This window comes from Geotrypetes seraphini, chromosome 3 (genome assembly GCF_902459505.1).
Source record: "Geotrypetes seraphini chromosome 3, aGeoSer1.1, whole genome shotgun sequence".
NCBI classification, from domain to species: domain Eukaryota; kingdom Metazoa; phylum Chordata; class Amphibia; order Gymnophiona; family Dermophiidae; genus Geotrypetes; species Geotrypetes seraphini.
This window is the reverse complement of record NC_047086.1, coordinates 141188002-141204012: the sequence shown is the minus strand read 5'-3', so window position 1 is coordinate 141204012 and position 16011 is coordinate 141188002. Positions and strand designations below refer to the sequence as shown.

The 16011-nt window shown below is 44.9% G+C and overlaps 1 protein-coding gene across 3 annotated transcripts in view; it reads right to left on the bottom strand.

Annotated features, from left to right (window-relative positions):
• CAD (carbamoyl-phosphate synthetase 2, aspartate transcarbamylase, and dihydroorotase) overlaps positions 1–14441 on the bottom strand; it is a 408216-nt gene extending 393775 nt beyond the window's left edge. For all 3 annotated transcript variants that reach the window (XM_033937498.1, XM_033937499.1, XM_033937500.1), the window contains exons 1-2: positions 13948–14441; positions 2591–2730 (exon numbers count right to left, since the gene is read on the bottom strand). In XM_033937498.1, coding sequence (XP_033793389.1) covers positions 2591–2730; positions 13948–14029 — 222 coding nt within the window. In that variant the 5' untranslated portion in view covers positions 14030–14441. The remainder of the gene's footprint in view (positions 1–2590; positions 2731–13947) is intronic.
• Positions 14442–16011: the final 1570 nt, after the last annotated feature.

The following is a 16011-nucleotide window of genomic DNA, read 5'->3' as shown; positions in this document are numbered from 1 at the left end:
CTTAGTAAAAGGACCTGTAAACAAACAAGAGTCTGCATCATAAAGAATGTAGCAACATCTATAATAATAAAATGCTAATCACGCATGCACACTCCTACCTGCGTGATCCATGATCCATGGCTGGCACATGGCGGAGTGCACATGCGCGCTTCGACTCCCCCCTCACTCAGTGTAAGGCAGCACTCACTGTAAGACAGTTTGTCGTTGTCGCCCCCCCCCCCCAGCGCACCCCTCCTTGGTGCACCCGAACCCCCGTTGACCCTCCCATCCGACCCTCCCACTGCGAAATAACCACAAACCTCCTGACTCCAGCAGCGTCTGCAGCACTCTAAAAACACTGCTTCGCGGCCTTCTACTGCCCTGATTTCCTCTGCCGTGTCCCTGATGACATCGAGACAGAGACGCGGCAGAGGAAATTATGGGCAGTAGAAGGCCGCAAAGCAGTGTGTTTAGAGTGCTGCAGACGCTGCTGGAGCCAGGAGGTTTATAGGTCGACTCGCGGTGGGGGGGGGTCGGATGGGAGGGCCAGTGGGGTCTGCTGCATGGCGGCGGTAGTGGCGGGGGGGGGGGAGATGTAAACATGCTACTCAACGGTTCTACTGCAAAAGGGGATGGGAGGGAGGGAAGGAAGGATAGAAAAATGCCGGGTTCTACTGTACGGAGGGGATGGGGGTAAAAATGGAAAGATGCTGCTCAAGGGTTCTACTGCACATGGGGATGGGAGGGAGGCAGGCAGGCTAGCTTCGGGGGGTGGGACAAAGTCTGGAAGGAAGTTAGAAGGACATAGGGAGAAGGCACTGGGGGCATTAAGGACATAGGAGGCACTGAGGGTACTAAGGACACAGGACAGAGGCAATGGGGGTACTAAGGACACGGGAAGGAGGCACTGGGGGCACTAAGGACACGGGACAGAGGCACTGGGGGCACAAAAGACACAGGAGGGGGCACTAAGGACATAGGAGGCACTGAAGGCACCAAGGACACAAGATAGAGGCACTGGGGGCACTAAGGACACGGGAAGGAGGCAATGGGGGCACTAAGGACATGGGAAGGAGGCACTGAGGGCACTAAGGACATGGGAAGGAGGCACGGGGGCACTAAGGACATGGGAAGGAGGCACTGGGGGCACTAAGGACATGGGAAGGGGAAGGAGACACTGGGGGCACTAAGGACATGGGAAGGAGACACTGGGGGCACTAAGTATGTGGAAGGGGTACTAAGGACATGGGAAGGAGGCACTGGGGCACTAAGGACATAGGAGGGGCACTAAGGATATAGGAGGCACTGAGGGCACTAAGGACATAGGTAGGAGGCACTGAGGGCACTAAGGACATAGGATGTAACACTAAGGACATAGGAAAGCGGCACTGGGGGGCACTAAGAACATAGGAAGGAGGCACTGAGGGCACTAAGGACATAGGATGGGACACTATGGACATAGGAAGGGGGCCACAGAGAGACAGGCAGGCATGGCGCAACAGAGAAATTCAGGCAGGCAGGGGGCCAGGGAGAGACACAGACAGAAAGAATGACAGACAGACAGACAGCGTCCAAGGAGAGAGAGACAAAGAAAAAAAACCCATACAGACAGACATCTACTCTAGCACCCGTTAATGTAACGGGCTTAAACACTAATCTTCACATAATCAGCAAGCCAGTAACAATATTAACAAGGCGTGTATGAAGGCTATCAAATACTCCCTACTTTTAAAAATTTTAACCCAAAGACTTTGCCTCTAAACACCTGCAGCCTCGAAGGAAATCACCCAAATGAGATATAAAGCTCTAGAAGTAGTAATAATAAAATTATTATTATTACCATCATCACCTATATTCTGCTAGATACCTAAAAGTTCTAATCTAATCTAAATCTTGAATTTATATACCATGTCATCTCACCAAAAGGAGCTCAACTCGGTTCACATAAAAATCAATAATCAAAGTGAAAGTAGTTAGATTAGAGAGAAAATAACTTATTAATGAAGACCATCATCTGACATCCTAGAGAGAAGATAACTAATTTTCCTTAGAACAATTTTCTAAGAACTGTTGAAATAACAGTGTTTTCATTGATTTATGAAAAATCTGGAAGGAGAGAAGAGTTCTAACACAAGAGGGAATCCCATTCCAAATCATTGTAAAGTATATGAGAAAGATCACAAATACAAAAAGATTACAATTAAAAAGACTACAAATACAAAACACTATTATACAACTACATATTATACAAAAACACTATTATACAACTACGTATAAGTAACCTAATAAATCTGTAAAACATAAACCCAGTTCCTAATTTTACTTTCATCCCAACCCACTGCATGTTAACCAAGTCACTTATAAACATCTATGCTGTACATGGATGCTTCAACCCAACCCAAACTGCATTGCACATATTGTGCACCATTTCCACCCTGCATAATGTTGCCTTTCTGCTTTTACTATTGCTAAAGCACTTCCGTTTGCAGTTTATATGCTTGGTATGTTAGATAAATTAATCCTTTTCTGTCCCACTGCAGGAATCCTGCAAGGTGTTAACATAAGAGCAAAGGCTTGTCTGCTTCTGCTCAGAACACTGTGCGACACTCACCCGGCTCAGACCATACTCGTCTTGTTCATCCTGCGGTATCCCATAATTCCCAATAAGAGGGTAGGTCAGGACCAGAATTTGAGATTTATATGAAGGATCTGTCAGTGCCTCAGGATAACCCACCATGCCTGTCTGGAACACTGGAACACAGGGAATGGGACAGAGCAGGACGGGAAAAAAAAAAAAAAGAAGAAGAAAAACTAAATTACATTACATTATATTAGTGATTTCTATTCCACCATTACCTTGCGGTTCAGTTTAATTTAATTCTCATGCTAGATCCTCCTCTACTATGCAATGGAGCAGTATGCAGTCTTACTTAAAAAAAGATCTTTGCAACTCACCAAAAAAACGAATGCAAATCATAAATTGTGTATTTATCACCTGTACTGCTGTTACTATTCTTTGATCTCTGCTTTGATCATAAGTTTGCAAATGTGGAACCACAAGTACAAGGGGGCACTCAGAGAAATTGAAAGGGGGAAGGTTTAGAACAAACGCCAGGAAGTTCTTTTTCACCCAGAGGGTGATGGATACATGGAATGCGCTACCGGAGGATGTGATAAGCAGGAGCATGCTACAGGGCTTCAAAGAAGGTTTGGATAGGTACCTGGAAGACAAAGGGATTGAGGGGTACAGATAGGAGTAGAGGTAGGTTATAGGGATAGGATTAGAGGCAGTTACAAAATTAGTCAGGGACACTGTTCAGGCAATTAGTCCTGATGGGCCGCCGCGGGAGCGGACCGCTGGGCAAGATGGACCTCTGGTCTGCCTCAGCGGAGCCAACTTCTTATGTTCTTATGGATTATAAACACTCATAAATAAAAAGTTCAGCATTGGGACAAATCGCAAACAAAAATTAAGAGACCTTGATGATCTTGAATACTCGCATCACTGTTTGGGACATCTCAGCTGTGTTGTCGGAAATTCTCTGTAAGAACTGTTTCAGCATTTGGCTATGGAATCCATGTGAGAGGCAGTGAATACAAATTTATATTATGCATATTCATTGTGGAAATCCTGAAAACCTGAGTGGTTAGGTTTCCCTGAAGACTAGATTGAGAACCTCTGGGTTAGAGCAGTAGACTGGGAACCAGGGAAGCTAGGGAATCAAACTTCTTCCACACTTTGTGATCTTGGGCAAGTTCCTTTACCTCCCATTGTCTCGGGTACCTAAGAGTGTAAGCTCTCTAGAAAAGCAACATATTGTACCTGAATACTTCACCACTGTACAGCTCAGCATATGTCCAGTGGTGCTATACAATGAAAGATTAGGTTCTTACCTGTATAATTTTGTTTCTGTCCATATAATCAATACATGCTCGCGAACCATAAAAAACATAATAGCCTTACTGAGTCAGACCAATGGTCCATCAAGCCCAGTAGCCTATTCTCACAGTGGCCAATCCAGGTCACCAATACCTGGCCAAAACCCAAGGAGTAGCAATTTTCCATGCTATCGATTCAGGGCAAGAAGTGGCATCCCCCGTGTCTTTCTCAATAACAGACTATGGACTTTTCCTCCAGGAACTTGTCCAAACCTTTCTTAAAACCAGCTATGCTATCCGCTTTTACCACAACCTCTGGAAATGTGTTCCAGAGCTTAACTATTCTCTAAGAGAAAAAAAAAATTCCTCCTATTGGTTTTAAAAGTATTTCCCTGTAACTTCATCGAGTGCCCCCTAGTATTGCAGAAGAGTGTCTATCACATCTTTCAGCTCCTCCTCCTTCGCCAGTGGAGTATAGCTCCCAAAGCAATCAAGCTTCACTATAACAGGAGATAAGAGAAGGAAGGGCACAGGGAACTTCCCCAGAAATAACATACATTTCTGTTCTGCACTGTAACTCATGGAAAAGAACAAATATTAGAATGATGGACCTGCGGAAGCCTGGTACTCAGTGCCGAATTTATGGACTTTAGGTCCAGGATCTGTCTCCAATATTCAGTGTCTTTCTTGAGCACTATGAAGGATATGGAGTATCCTCCATAGTGATTTTTTTGTGCCATTCGTGCTTGTCTCCAGTTTAAGTTTAAGTTTATTAGGATTTTATATACCGCCTATCAAGGTTTTCTAAGCGGTTTTACAATCAGGTACTCAAGCATTTTCCCTATCTGTCCCGGCGGGCTCACAATCTCTCTAACGTACCTGGGGCTCTGGAGGATTAAGTGACTTGCCCAGGGTCACAAGGAGCAGCGTGGGGTTTGAACCCACAACCCCAGGGTGCTGAGGCTGTAGCTTCAACCACCGCGCCACACACTCCTCAGTCAGTTCTTACTATATACTTAAAGACAAGTACACTGTTTTTAGTCCATTTCTTTATTTGACATCAATTGCACCCGAAGAAGGCGTGTTCACCGGGTCCGGTTGGACTATTACATAAGTATTTTTATGGTTTTATTGTGAAAGGACATATAATAAATCATTTTCAGAACAACAGTTTTTTGTTTTTATCGTTGGATATGGAGTATCTACCAGAGCCCGATTCTTCTTCGGAACTTGCTCTATAGCTTAAATATCCAATAGCCTTTGCACTGTCGCTCAAACCCTATCCAGATCTGAAGGAGAGTGATAAAATTTGTTCTTGTGCCCCTCTCAAATATGATCTAGAACCCAGCAGTCCAAGGAAATTCCCACTCCCTGCAGAATGCCAACAGTCTCCCGCCAATGTGCAGGATTGTAGCAGCCGACCTGGCATCATTGTGGTTTCTTGGAGGTTGTGCTGACACAAGACTCTGAGAGGGTTGCAGGCATCTAGAGTTGCCAAACCATTGTCTAGGGCCCTGATAAGATCTCCGAGCAGAAGCACTTGCACAGAAATGGCGGGAATGTCGAGAGGGACGAAAATTGCTTCTGTCTTCCCCAACAGGTTAGCCAGGGAGAAATTTGGGATGACGATCTGCCAAACTGGCCATAAGGTCGTCCAGGACCTTACCAAATAGAATCTGCCCTTTGAAAGGCAGTCTGCTTAAGGTGGCTTTGGAGGCTGAATCGCCCGCCCGTTGTCTGATCCAGAATATGTGGCAGGTCTTCCTTTCAGGGATATTATAGCCAACATGTTTCACCCAGAAAGGTTTTTTCAAGGTTAGTCAACTCTTTGTAAGCTTAGTGCCACTTCATCCGACCAAATGTGGGTCACATGCAGCGGCGCTAAGCTTACAAAGGGATGACTAGCCTTGAAAAAACCTTTCTGGGTGAAACATGTTGGCTGTAATATCCCTGAAAGGAAGACCACATTTAAATGCTAAGTATTTGTAATACATATACGCTGAAAGGGTATTTAAAAGATACAATATATATCACTGAAATCATAATTAGATATAAGATCCAGTGAGGAAGTAGTACATAAAGCCTGGGACAATAGGTGGTACTTTTGAGGATCTGGGAAGAAGTGTTTGGTGTGAGGAGCTTCCTGGAGGTGCTAACACCAGCACATCCTATATATAGGACAAATATAAATAGTACATGAGAAGTCACAATAAGGGCTTTGGTCAACAGATCTGAGAGAAACAAGCTGGTAAAAGAGCAGTTGGTGTATGGAATGGCCTCAGAGCACAGGCAGTAGAGAGAAAAACAATAAAAAGCAAGCACAGGATAAACACAGAGGATCCTCTCTTACTCTAGAGATAAAAAGAACCACAACAGGAAGAACACTGGGCAAATTAAATGTCTTACAGTCTACCATGTTTTGTCTGTTTACCACATATACTCGAATATAAGTCAAGACCCCCATTTTTCCCCCAAAAAGGAGGAAAAATGGTTGACTCGAATATTCAAGTGCCCTGCCAGGATCTGCACCAGCACCCCCTCCCTCCCTCCTTTGTCAGGCTCTGCATCCAGCCCCCCTTCCTGCCAGGCACCACACACAGTCCCCTTCCCTCCCTCCATCCATCCCCCAAAGGCTCTCCACCCTGTCCCCCCTCCCTGCCCTGTCTATTGTACTTCCTCTGTTGCTGGAATCCCTGGTGGTCCAGAGGTGTAGCGGACAGGAGCAAGCTTTCCGCTCTCCTGCCCGCTGCTAATCCAGTTGGTCGCTGCCTGCCAGGAGTTCCAACCTCCAACTGCTGAGCTCTACTGAGCAGGAGTGCGCTTTGGTGTTGCTGCTCAGCTCTAAGTGGTGAGAATTTGCAGGAGCCATTCAGAAAGCTGCTTAGCGCCGACTAGCCACGCCAAAGCGCACTGCTGCTCAGTACGGCTCATCAGTTGGAAGCAACCAACTGGATTAGCAGTGGGCAGGAACACTGAAAGCTCGCTCCTGCCCACTACATCTCTGGACCATCAGAGATTCCAGTGTACGATGGGCAAGAAGGGGGGACACAGGGTGCAGAGCCTTGCGGTCCGGTGGAGGCCTGCAAAAAGTTTGGGAGGGGGGGAGAAGGGTGGGCGCTGGATGCTGGCCCAAATATAAACTGGGACTCCCATTTTTGGGCCAATTTTTTGGTCACAAAATCTCGGTTTATATTAGAGTATATACGGTATATGTAAGATTAACAAGGGACCCTTTTACTAAGCTGCAGTGCACTGCTAGTACGGGTTTTTACCTTGTGTTAATATTAGCATAGCCCCACTCTAACCCACACTAGGTACTTAACATGGAAATAGGAAGTGTGGGAGTGTGACCAAGGCAGTGCGGAGAAGTGGCAAGTTATGACAGCTAGCATATGGGTCATTATTCTGCGCTGTCATGACTGCTGATTCTGTAGCTGTACTTATCACTTCAAGAGTGCCTTGTCCCATGCACCATTGTCTGATCCAGCCCCCCAATTTCCCTTCACTCTCCAGTCCTCCTCCTGACATCCCCAATACCCCACTAGTATAACAGCCCATCCTCCCACCCATGCATAAGCCCCCTCCCCCAACCCTCAAACACCCACTGATGATCTTCATTGCTTTAATGGTACCTGGGATGCGAGGTCCCCTCCACTCCAACCTAGGCTCCAAAATGGCCAGCAGAATTCCAAGTGGCAATTTCATGGTACTACTGCTAGGGGGCATCCTTCCATATAAACAGAAAATATCTTTATCTAGAAGGATGACTCCCCCAAGTGGTAGTATGCATTCAGTGCCCTTTTGGAAACCAGAGCTGATGGGACAGGAATAGAGGGGAATCACTCTGCCCTATGCCACTAGAGAAACAAGAATTCTATGGGGGAGGGGGGGGTTAAATTCTGGGGGGATACTGGAGGGTCAAAGTTTTGTACCACATAGGTGCTTAGAGAAGGATCAGATAGGAAGTGTTTGGGACAGGAGATAGTGCTGCTGCAGTGGTGTTAACTATAGTCACAAGTATTTGTGGAGTCTGTGTTACATGCCTGGGCAGACAGCACAGATGATCCCATGCTCTATGCCCATATATTTAATTCAGTTCCTCTGTGGTAAAACTCTGCCCTGGGTGGTAATCGCAATATGGATGCTAGGCATGCCCCCTGCACTTACTGCACAAGCTTTGAATAACAACTCACAACCACAGAATACAGAGAAGGATTGTAACAGTTACAAGAAAAGTCAAAGGAGGTCACCTCCCCCCCAAAGAGGACTGGACTCTGATGTCCTCTCAGGGAACAAAGAAACCCAAACACCCCCCCACAAACCCATACCCCCCCCTTCCCCCCAAACCCCTCCACCCCCCAGCCCCAACAGAAAGAATCCCAGGTCAGACAGGTGGAGCAGAGTACAATTGCAACCCATTTACAATTTACCAGGTGATTATTCCACCACACCCCTTCCCTTTAACATGCAGTAACTGCAAAAAAAACCCAAAAACAAACCAACCACCCAACAATAACTTACTGCACTTTATTAAAAGGGCTCCCAAATTTCACCTGACCATAAGAAGCATCCTAGATTTAGAAGAGAAAAACAAGAAAAAAACATTCTGAACTCAGGTTCTGTACTCAACCCCCTCACTCCCTGCTAGGCTCTACACCCTGTCGCCCCTACCTGCCAGGCTCTGCACCCAACCCCACATTCTTTGCCTTTCTCTGCACCCTGTCCCACCTCCCTGCCAGGCTCTGCACCCAACCCCATACTCCTTGCCAGGCTCTGTACCCATTCCCTGCAGGCTTTGCACCCTGCCACCCCATCACCTTTTTTAATCCCCCCCGTACCTTTTAAAAAACACCCTCTGCCCCATCCTACCTTTTAAAAAAAATACTCTCACCCCGTCCTACCTTCTTAAAAAACCCTTATAGCCTGGTAGTCCAGCGTGTATCGGCATGGGCAGGAGCCAGCTTTTCGCGTTGCCGGCTGGGCCAAAGCCGCTTCCTGAATGGCTGCCATCAGTTCTCACGAGTCTCGAGAGAACCGATGGCAGCCATTCAGGAAGCGGCATGGGCCCAGGCAGCAACGCGGAAAGCTGGCTCCTGCCCATGCCGATACACGCTGGACTACCAGGCTATAAGGGTGTATTTAAAAGGTACGACTGGGGTGTGGGGTGTTTTTAAAAGGTACAGGGGGGAGAGGTAAAAATTTGTATCTTTGCTGCATAAGACACATCCACCCACTTTTGTGAAAAATATGGTAACTAGGGAAGTGAAGTTAATTTAATGATAAAATATATATGTATTCTGTGCATTTTTGGGTCCAAAAAACGCACTAGAGTTTATTTTTGGGGATGTCTTATTTTTTTCATGAATCATACAATACAAAGGAAAAAATCACAACCACATGTGTGAACTATAAGAGCAAAAAGGGAGTGGGGAAGGGACAGAGGTCAAACAGCTATTAGTTTATTAGAATGGAAATTTTAATAAATTTCAGGAGGTTTGGGGTCCATTAATGGAATTTTGTGATGATTAGATATCATTTTTCCCATATTGGTACAATTGTAAAGTGAGGGGGGGAGGGATTTCGGATCTGTTATTAAACGTTTAGGCAAACAGAAAAGATTATACAATATGTTATATATGTAATCACATTTGAAATAGTGGGGATGGAGGGGTGGGTTTAAATATTATAACTTAAGTTGTATATGAAAGTTAATCAAGTGATATTGTATAAGTTTAAATGATATTGTCTGATACACGTGTTGTAAGATGTAAAATTTATAACAAAAATAATAAGAATGTCAACAAATTTAGGTTGGAAGTATACATATGTGTGAATAAAACATGACAGGCAGAGGATAGACCCAGCGGAGAAGGTCACGAAGCAGCCCATTCAGAGCGCTGCTGTCACTGCTGTTTTTGGAGGCCTTGGAGTGGAAGTATGTCAGGTCTCACTGGGGTGAGGGGTCACTGAATTGACGAGTGATTTTTTCGTTGAATCAGGCAGCACTAGTGTCAGGGATGGAGTCAGGGCGTGTCAGGGACATTCGGGAGAGGCTTCGGGGGGGTCGATCTAACTAGGGCTTATTTTTGGAGTAGGGCTTATATTAAGAGCACCTTTAAAAATCATGCTAGGTTTAATTTTCGGGGAAACACAGTATATAGACAGACATAGAAACATGATGGCAGATAAAAGCCAAATGGCACATCCAGTCTGCCCATTATTTCTTTCTCTCTCTAAGAGATCCCACGTATCTATCCCAAGCTCTCTTGAATTCAAAGTCTCAGTCTCCACCACCTCTTCCGGGAGACTGTTCCATGCATCTACCATCATTTCTGTAAAAAAGTATTTCCTTAGATTACTCTTAACTTCATCCTATGTCCTCTCATTCCAGAGATTCCTTTCAAATGAAAGGCTCGACACATGCCTGTTTATGAGGTTTGATTTTACCGTTTTTGTATTTATCTTTTTTGTTTGTGATGTTTTTTATGTGATATGAATGAAGCCCTTCTACTAAACTGACTATACAGTACTTTTTAGACATACAGTACTCCCCCGATATTCGTGGGGGTTCCGTTCCAGGAGCCCCCGCGAATCTCGAAAAACCGCAAATACAGTTTTTCATGGAGGAGCCTGAAAAGGGCAGCGGGAGAGGGCAGGAGAGCATCCGGAGTGCAGCGAGTGCAGGAAATCACTCGTGGTACGCTCCAACCGCCTCTTCCTGCACTAAGTCGGGCCTTATCCAATCAGGAGCTGCGTGTCAAAGCAGCTCCTGACTGGATAAGGCCCGACTTAGTGCAGGAAGAGGCGGTCGGAGCATACCACGAGTGATTTCCTGCACTCGTGGCACTCCGGCTGCCCTCTCCTTGTCAGCGGTTCACGGTCGGAAAATACTGCGAATGACCGAGACCACTAACCACCGACCGCAAACGACCAGGGGAATACTGTATATACTTTTTTGGACATATACGACTGTACCCTTATAAGAATTAGACTCTACACATGCACATTTACACCATGTAAGTATTTAAACATCTTAATCATATCTCTCCTCTCCCACCTTTCCTCCAAAGTATACATATTGAAATCTTTAAGTCTGTTCCCATACGCCTTATGATGAAAACCACGCACCATTTTAGTAGCCTTCCTCTAGACCAGGGGTGTCAAAGTCCCTCCTCGAGGGCCGCAATCCAGTCGGGTTTTCAGGATTTCCCCAATTAATATGCATGAGATCTATTAGCATACAATGAAAGCAGTGCATGCAAATAGATCTCATGCATATTCATTGGGGAAATCCTGAAAACCGAATGGATTGCGGCCCTCGAGGAGGGACTTTGACACCCCTGCTCTAGACAGTCTCCATCCTTTTTATATCTTTTTGAAGGTGCAGCCTCCAGAATTGTACACAATATTCTAAATGAGATCTCACCAGAGTTTTACACAGGGGCATCAATACCTCCTTTTTCCTACTGGCCATACCTCTCTCTATGCACCCTAGCCTAGCATCCTACTACCGTGTTCCCCCGAAAATAAGCCCTAGCATGATTTTCAGGGTAGGTCTTAATATAAGCCCTACCTTTGAAAATAAGCCCTAGTCGCCGGCAGCAGCGTGCCCCCTTCCCCCTCCCTATGCATGCCCCCGCCGACCCTTCCATCTCTCCCTCCCATGGGAAAGAGAGATGAAAGGGTCAGCAGGGGGGGTGCACGGCAGCGGGAGGCAATGGGAGTTTTAGAAAGATGCTGCACAGGGGGATGGAAGGAAGGGGGGGATAGAAGCTTCAAGGGTTCTGCTGCACAAGGGATGGAAGGGATAGAAGCTGCAAGGGTTCTGCTGCACAAGGGGATGGGTGGGAGGGGAGGAAAGATGCTGCACATGGGGGGGGGGAGAGAAAGGAAATAGGAAGAATTGGGGTGAAGGAGAGGAAGGGAGAGATGATCATTGTACATGAAAAAAAAAAATAAGACCTACCCGAAAATAAGACCTAGTGCCTTTTTTGGGCCCAAAATTAATATAAGACAGTGTCTTATTTTCAGGAAAACACAGTAGCTTTTGCCATCACCTTTTCAACATGTTTGGCCACCTTAAGATCATCACATACAATCACACCAGAGTCTTTTGTTGTGCACATAAGTTCTTCACCCCCTAAACTGTACCGTTCCCTTGGGTTTGGCTACTCAGCTGGTACAGTTCTTGTCCCTTTCACATAATGCAGGCAAAGTTATTTGCTCTTGCATAAGTATTATTGTATTTACTTTCTCTACCCAAGATGACACAGCTGATTAACACTGATGTCTCAATGTGCCCTCTAGGCACATTCAGCTTATAGGTGAACCTTTGTGATACACCTTGAGAAGGCAAATAAAATGCATCAGTTACCTATGACAGGACCTTTAACAATCACTGCTAGTTACATTTTTGAAATTAGGAGACCTTCAACCCATCTCCAAACAGTTCAATCATAAGAAAAACCTGTGTTAGATGATGTGTTATCAAATGGGAAAATGCTTGATTTTTTACAACTGCAACAATCATTTGGCATTACAAAATCTCAAGCACATAAGTGGTTGCAGTTGAAGCAGGCCATTCAGAAGGGGTTCCCTGATTGGTGAAATTGCTTGCTGGGCCTATGCTTCCAGACAGATTTGCTAGGGCATCAGGCCGCCAAGTGATATAAATTAATATCGGAATATCTGAATAAAAACAAAAAACTAGCTTAAAAGACATTTGGAGCATTGAGATAAAGCAGCCAATTACCACTACTCAATGACCACGGATTTGGACTTGGAGGATGAGATGTACAGCATCAGCATCTATGAGACAAACTTGTTTTTTTCTGTTACATAGAGTTTTTTGGACCCCAGCTCAAAGTCAAATAGATGCTGGCATTGTCATCTTGAAATAGGGACGCTGGATCATCTGTTGTTCTATTGTCCCTTGATACTCAACTTTTGGAAATTAATATGGGTACAAATCAACTTGATTTTGGAATCTTCAATTCTGCTGTCTTATGAGATGGTTATTTGTGGTACACTGTTGTCACCTAAACCTCCTTTGAACAAATATAAAAGCAGATTATTTGCTATCATGACTGGGATAGTCATGCAAATGGTTACCAAAAACTGGAAAAATTGGGATCGGCTTAATTTCTCCTTCTGGTGGGATTCTTTATGTTTAATGTACAAATATGAGAAAATGAATGCAGAAATTTTGGGAAATAATAAGTTATTTAAATTAACTTGGAGTCCATTGACAAATTTTGTTAAAGTTGATTAGCTGGATTATCCCTTATTTCCTTTTTGAGTTGCACATTCAGGGAGGGTGCTGGGGTATTATATTTTGATGTCATCATTGATTAATAAGTTCAATACGATTTTCACTATGTCTGAATTAATACATTTTGTTTTTTTATCTTGTATTGGGGTGGGAGGGGGAAAATGTTTCTGAAGTATTTCTATGATTGATGAAAATGCAATTTTGAAGTTAATAATATGTATATGCACATTTTAATGCATTGTTTTTGATTGAAAAATTAATAAAGTTTAAAAAAAAGAAAAACCTATATTTAAAGGACATACAGCCTGGTTGCATGTTGCTTCATCAAGTATTCTCCATTAACTACAATCTCTCTTAAAGTAACTAGCCTAAAAAAAAAATCAGGCATGTTCACGATATAACTTGAGAACCGGTTGCCCAGCATAGCAAAGCACAGCGCTGGACCACTGAAAATGCACAGATTCAATTACAGTAGGTTGCCACATCCAATAATGCATCAACCATTTTTCTTTAACCTTTTATTCTCAAGGGACTTCGTAGGAGGACCGAGGACACTTTCTGAAGAAGGTCCCCATGACCACTGTTATCTCTAATGGATGCAATTTTTTTTTTTTTTTTTAAATTTTTAAGAGCCGAACTCTATTTGGTTTGGGCGGAGGGACATAAGAAATGACCCTGACAAGGAGTGGGGAGGGGTTAAGACGGGAGCTGTGTAGCGGCAGGACATGCTTCTACAGCCTATTCGTCCTCCTTAATCACTCCCACAGAAATGAGGGCAAGAGGTTGCGAAATTCCCCCGTTGCAGCCCCGCTACTCACCCACTTCCCCGGACACTGAGGCGACGGCGCCAAAGAGGCGGCCTCTGTAAACCGACCCGTCCTCCAGCAGCAACGAGGCCATCCCCCCCCCCCTCTTCAACCAAAGTGCCGGTTCCACCGCCCGCGGTTCACTTTCCCTCGCGGCACGTAAGCGTGTGTTGCCGGCGCGCGATCTCCTCCCACCGGACTCCACGCGCCTCGCTTAGACTCGGAATCGCGTCTCCACGGTACAACGTGGGCCCGGGGCTGAGCTGCGCGTGGCGTGCCACGTGTAGGGCTAGAGGCAGAGCACCGGCTGAGGGGGGGAAGGCGCGCGGGAGGAGCTCTGCAAGCTCACCGAGAGCTGCGCAGAGGCAAACCGGGAGCAGGTTGCGAAAGAAGGGGCTAATTTGGATGCTCCAAAGATATCAGCGTCTCTGTCCCGGCCTGTATGCGTGGGTAAATGGGAAGGATGCGTAGATCAGGGGAGGAGCCGGGCCGGCAAACGAAGACTGACGGGAGAAGGCGGGGCGGGCTAAAACCAACCTGAGCAGCGCTTGCAGAAAAGAACTTGCATGATTTCTCCTGGGAATAGTAGGTCATTCAGTTATAACACTTCTTCAAGATATTTTTTTTTTTTTTTAACTTTGTTCTGTAGATGGGCAACAATGTGCTGGAGGGAGTTTGCAGGCCCTCCTTAACAGTGAAACACCGTGTTAAGAGAGACGAGAATACCAGTGCTTCCTGAATAAATTCAACTTTTTTAAACTTGGAGATAGGGGGTGTACGTTAGCTAAGGTCCCCCCCCCCCCACACACACATAAACCACCTTTTAATTGTAAGCCCAATAAATGATGAAGAAAGTACTTTACAGTAGGAGCCAGCCTTTCAAAATAATTAGGGGCGCTCAAGTCGGCACAAATTACCAACCCTCATATAAATTAAATTCCTCTGCAACTTGACTGCCAGTCTTGACAATCCGCGAAGATCTGTAGGAACCCAAATTTGCATCTCTCGGCTCCTTCTTACACTCTGGGCTAGGCCTGAACTCAGTCTAATTTCCTACAGTGAGAATGTAGGAATCCTTTCTCTTCTGCTGCACACATTTACCAGATGTTACTGGGTGGACCTAGCGGCAAGAGCAGACTTCACATTTGGTGCCGCTGTGCTGGTAGCAAACTCATAGGTCCCGCCCTCTTAGAGGACTGTTTTTGTGCGCTATAGAAGTGATTTATAGTAGTAGTACGTCCCACTGGTCAAGACCGCCAGTCATGTTGCTCAGGAATGAAAGATTAGGTTCTTACTTTTGCTATCTTCTTTCCTGTAGACATGACTGTCAGTCTTGATGCCTGCCCTGTCAGTTGATAAACCTGCTATCTGCCTTAGTCTGGCTTGGATGGACTGATGACTTGGATTTTCCTGTGTGCCCTTGGGGATTCAGGAGACAAAGATTTCTGGAAGTACTTTGTTTACAGTGTGCTAAAATTTCAATGCAGCTGGTTCATGCAGAGTTTGCTTTGTTTTGTTTGCTGACTAACTTTCTCTTATTTTGTTCAGAGCAGAACAGAAATGTGTTGCAGAGGCTGCTCCCTATGTTACATGTTTTCTAGGTTGACACTCCTTGGCTATTCAACAGTTTTGGAAGGAACTAAGGAGTTCATGCACAGCTAGAGTGTTAGGGGGAGGAGCCCAGAGATGCAAATTTGGATTCCTACAGATCTACCTGGCTTGGGTAGGATAATTACCCACTGGTCAAGACTGACTCATGTCTACAAGAAAAAAGATGTTATTTCAAACTTTTCCACTCTGTCAGGATATAAAATTAATTGGGATAAGTCTGAGATAATGCCTCTCAACAGTGCTTGTGTTCCTTTTTCAATAGCAGATTGTCCATTACATTGTGTTACTACTCATATTTAATATCTTGGTGTTTTATTTGACAGAGATTTGCTAATTTCTTCTAAACTTAATATGACATTAATAAGGTTAAAGATGTTATTAATAAATAGTCTATCGTTTCTTTCATGGTGGGGTAGGTTAGAATTCCTAAAAATAATAACCATACCCAAAATAATATATATTTTT